The 5,124-nt window shown below is 31.1% G+C and overlaps 1 protein-coding gene across 1 annotated transcript in view; it reads left to right on the top strand.

Moving 5' to 3' along the window:
• LOC145283614 (uncharacterized) overlaps positions 1 to 4,400 on the top strand; it is a 181,805-nt gene extending 177,405 nt beyond the window's left edge. The window contains exon 15 of the mRNA XM_080132555.1: positions 3,064 to 4,400. Within this exon, the coding sequence (XP_079988681.1) occupies positions 3,064 to 3,126 (63 nt within the window). The 3' untranslated portion in view covers positions 3,127 to 4,400. The remainder of the gene's footprint in view (positions 1 to 3,063) is intronic.
• The last annotated feature ends 724 nt before the right edge of the window (positions 4,401 to 5,124 follow it).

Here is a 5,124-nt window from a genome sequence, read left to right as displayed (position 1 = left end):
TCTTTTTTGGTTTATAGTCTTTGCGGTTGGGTATGCTAGTAACATATATCAAGGTTAAACTTGGAGCAAATACTTTGACAATCACCCCCAACCCCCATAAAATGGGATGTCTATTCCGAAAGCCATTCTTACCATGGCGAGGTTAGGCGTGTCTATTCCATACGACGTTCTTAACATGAGGAGGTTAGGGGTGTCAATTCCAAAATCCGTTCTTAAGATTAGGACGTTGGGGATTAGCCACCAACAATAATCGTAGTTTAATTTTTTACGAGTGAGGGAGGACATGCTTCCACCGGGCAGCGCCGGTTAACGAGTCCTGCTAGTTTATTTATATATAATTTATATTTATTTATTTATATTTATATATAATTTATATATATTTATATTTATTTATATGTAATTTATTTATATTTATATGTAATTTATATATATATATTTATTTATATTTATATGTAATTTATATTTATTTATTTATATTTATTTATATATAAAAATTTCTAATTCCAGGAATTTTTGTTCGTGTTATTGCTATTTTAACCACACGCGACTGCAATATGTCAATGTCCAAACAATAAACATGTTTTTTTATATATATAAACAAATAGAAACTCGGATAAATTGATACATGACAGATCATCGGACATCATTCGGTGTTTTCTGTTTTCTGGTTATTGATTTTTTCTCTATTCAGGAAATCGATATCCTATTTATTATAAAGCTTAGACTATTTAATGGGCAAGTTTACTCGTTTTTTTTTTTTTTTGTTTTTTTTGTTTTTTTTTTTGTTTTTTGTTTTTTTTGTTTTGTTTTTTTTTTCTTTTTGTTTTTAAAAAGGAAAACGCAATATTTGGAAAACAAAATACCATGTGTGACAGGTGTCTTCTCTTTTTGTTCAGCATAAAACTAATATATATATATCATGGTTTTCATTAGCTTATAATGAAATTCTTGTTTGATGACCTTGTTCACGAGGTCCTAGCCCTCCTCCAATATCTCTCTCTCTCTCTCTCTCTCTCTCTCTCTCTCTCTCTCTCTCTCTCTCTCTCTCTCTCTCTTCCATACTATGGCTAATATCAATTGAATTTTCAATCCTATGAACCAATTTTTAGATGAGACCTTCACTTCAGCCTTCCCATTGCCAGCTCCGTTTTGAGTTCCATCATCGCAGAAGATTTGTAGAAGGTTCCAACCTATCCAGTGTTGCAGCAAATCTTGGGAGCTGAAAAAAGCTGTTGGAAATAAGTTACACACCGTTTATTATGACTATGCAGTTTCTACAGCTATGTGCCTAGGAAACGGATTGTTAAGCCTGGCATATATGATATGAGAAAAGAGGAAAGAAAGTAGCAGTCCTAGTTAAAGTCAGTGTTCCTAATGATGTTGGCTTAAATAGGATTGAACGCGAGAAGATAAAGGAATGCTAAAAACAACATCAAAAAATAAAAAATAAAAAACTGGAATCTTAGAAAGATCTCCATAATTCCAGTAATTATAGAAACAACTTCAAAAACTACCTGGTGACTCGAATGATCAATACAGAGTATTTTAGTGAAGTTGGTCAAAACCTTAACTTGCTTGAGTGACATAATGTAGAGTCAACAGAAAAGGCTCAATTCTTCTCAACGACAATGAAAGAACACACGTTGCTGGACCGACCCTGCAGAAGTTGAATAAATTGAGCTACGAAACCCTGTCTTATCCGCCATACTCTCCAGACCTCTCACCTTCAGACCACCACTTTTTCAAGCATCTCGACAAATGAGAAATGCTTGAGAAATCTAAGCGATATAAAAAACGCCTTCAGCGACTTCATCGTCATCAGAACACAAGATTTTTATGTTATTGTCATAAATACACTTGTTTTGCATTGTTAAAAGTGATTTGATTCTGATGGCGCTTATTTGGATCAATAAATTTTTGTTTGAGCCGAGATATTTTCATCTGAATTTAAAAGTTAAAAATGGCAAATTTAAATGTTTCAAACTCATCTTCAGTGCCATATATATATATATATATATATATATATATATATATATATATATATAAGTTATGAAAATATATATGGCAATGAAGCTACACAAACGAACCTCAAAATATGATAAATTACATTGGGGGGGGGGCATTACAATGACGAAAAATTTCATTTAATTGTTTTTGGAATTAATTTTTGGTAGATCTTCATTTATTTTAGAGGTTTTGTCTACTGGGTTAATTTTTTTTTTTTTTTTTTTTGCGATCGCACGGGCATTCGCTTCTATTTTTATTGAAATAAAAGTTGTAATGATTTATTTTTAATTATTTTTTTTTCGGGGGGGGGGGTCTTTCCAGTGCTCAATATCCGGAAATAGTTTCTTCTCTTTGTATCCCTTCTGCCGAAATATCTGATGGAGAGGGTATCACATACTTCTTTTGGGGGGTGATTACATTTACTTGTTTTTATCCGTTCTTTTATTTTTTGGAAATTGTTGTGGGGGTATCCACGTTGCCCATGATGAAAATGATTAGTAAGCAGGTGTGTCCCAAACAGAACTTCATGTCAACCCAGGCAACGCCGGGTACCCATGCTAGTATATATATATTTATATATATAGTAATAAGAACTGTTCTATGGTGATAAGTAGTAAGATTTTACATCTAAAACACAAATAGGTTTTAAGGCTCCTCAAATTCATATTAGAATTGTCCGCAAGGACTCATCACCTAACAAATAAAGTATGAGATGAACTTCAGTTGTAAAGTTACACTCTTTTAAGTGCGGGTGATACGAAAAATACAATTGCAAGTTATCTAAGACTTCTACCCAGTTATGGGAACGAGATTAAATAAAGGCTTTTGTTGGAAATTCCATGAAGATTTTCGAGTTCAACAGAAAGATTCTAGAGTTCAACAACATACACCTGAAGAAGGTTGGAGGTTACATCAGCTGAAACGCTGTGTGAATAACACTCAACCCTCAAAATGAGAACAGTAGTTCGAATAATCTAAATAATAATTTTGTGATTTTGTTTCATTTTTTTTATATACATGTTTATATACTTTTTTTTCTTTTTTTTTTTTTTTCAGAGTTTAAAGTCACAGTTCAAACTAGATGCTATCCTTCAACTGAATATCAAAGATTGCAAATGAAGATGAATTTTGTTATTTTGGAAGAACTATCAACTATATTCGTTGAATGTTCATCGTTGTTTTGTGCAATTGAGAAGGAATCATTCATCGTATATAGAACAAGAAATTCTTATTAATATGAATCTTTAACACTGATTACTCGCCCCAAAAAAAAAAAAAAATATATATATATATATATACGAGCAAACAATTAATAAAACATGTTAAAAACACTTTGAAAAAGAGTTAAAAACATATTTAATCTGAAAAGGAAACACTTGATAAGTGGAGTCCTAATAGTTTATATATATATATATATATATATATATATATATATATATATATATATATATATATATATATATATATATATATATATATATATATACACACACAAACTGATTAAAAAAAAATAGACATTTTTGTAAAAAAAAAAGTTTAGGAAATTATTGAAAAGTAAAAAAAAAAAAATCAAAAATACGATGGATGGTGGGAAAATCAAAGAAGCAGACAACATAACGTTTAGCCCACCAACACACCGATACAGTGATATAATGAAGAAACTAACTGACAAATCAGAATTTTAAATATCTTTACATTTGGAATTATGATTGAAAACTATTTTTACTTCTGGTGCAAGAATCAAAACGAATATCTTCTAAAAATTTTAACTGATAGCAACCTTTTATTTTATTTATTTATTTTTTTTTAACGCACGCATAAATTATTCAATATTGTTCTTTTGTAAACAAATTGTTTAAAATTTTTTATATCTGCACAAATGTTTTATTTTTATGAGATTCTTCCAACAAGAGTCAAGAGTCGTGATCCACACTTTGGGTAGGGATGAAATGAATAACACAAAATGCTCAATGCTATACACTGAATCTTGGCCTTTTTGTCAAGATCAAAGTCTAGTATCTGTTCTTCAGATGCTGCAATTCCATTTCTTGTTCTCTTTCAGTGGAGGATCAGCCCTTCATAACTGAGACAATTTTTTTATTTTTGTACCTTTTCTCCACATTAAAAAACGACCCTGGTGTCTAACTCTGTTCCGTTGGGAGGCATAGTAAATAGGTACACTGAATATGAAATCTTTTTTCCTTATGAACTTTGTTCATTTTTGTTTTCTGTTAAAACTATTTACACAAAAACAAAGGTGGTTAAAAATGTTAAAACTAAATTTTATTATACAACTTTTTATACTTTGTTATAAAAATAATTTTATAAAAATTTTCTTGTAAATTGTGTCTATATTTTAAAATAAAATAAAATTTCTATTTGAACGTAAATAATGTGTCTGAACTCCTTTAAATTTTACAGTGTACACATATATCTGACATCTAGTTAGGTCAAGGCTACGCAATACAATGGAGTATGTATATGTCTCCACTGGACAATCTGAAAAACGTTGAATAATGATATGGAACAGGAGGAAGAAAGTTGCAACCCTAGTTCAAGTCATCATCCCTAATGATGCTAGCTTAAACAGGGCTGAAAAGGAGAAGATAAAGAAATATCAAGAAACCGAAATTTTAAAAATCTCCGTAATTCCAAGAATTATAGGAGCAACAGAACTCATGAAAATAAATTTCAAAAACTACCCAGCAAATACACCCGGTGAACCAAGTGCAAGAGAGATACAAACAATTGTGCTAAAAGTTGAAAAGCAGTTTCATAGTATATGTTTCATAGACGGATAGCCCTTGGAAAGAAACTTTGCTCATGGAAGTTCAACTTAGCTCCAAGTACATAGAAGAAAGAAAGGCAAATTATTTATTTATTTTTTTACACAGGAATCACCACTTATCAAGGCCCGGAGGCCACTCGAGGATAAGGGTTAATGGGTATACATTAGTCGATGGGATTATAGCGTAGTAAACATAAGTAGTGGAAATTTTGTAAATTGGATTACTTAAGGGGACGGTTCATCAAGAATTTGTTTATGTTGAACTTGAAGACCGTAAGATTGTAGTCAGCTGGAAAGCAGGCAATCTGAAGAGAGTTCCACAGGCGTGC

The sequence above is a fragment of the Euprymna scolopes genome, chromosome 8 (assembly GCF_053919585.1).
Source record: "Euprymna scolopes isolate OS-2025 chromosome 8, ASM5391958v1, whole genome shotgun sequence".
NCBI lineage: Eukaryota > Metazoa > Mollusca > Cephalopoda > Sepiida > Sepiolidae > Euprymna > Euprymna scolopes.
Note: the sequence above shows the minus strand (reverse complement) of the source record. Positions and strands in the feature narration are given on the sequence as shown.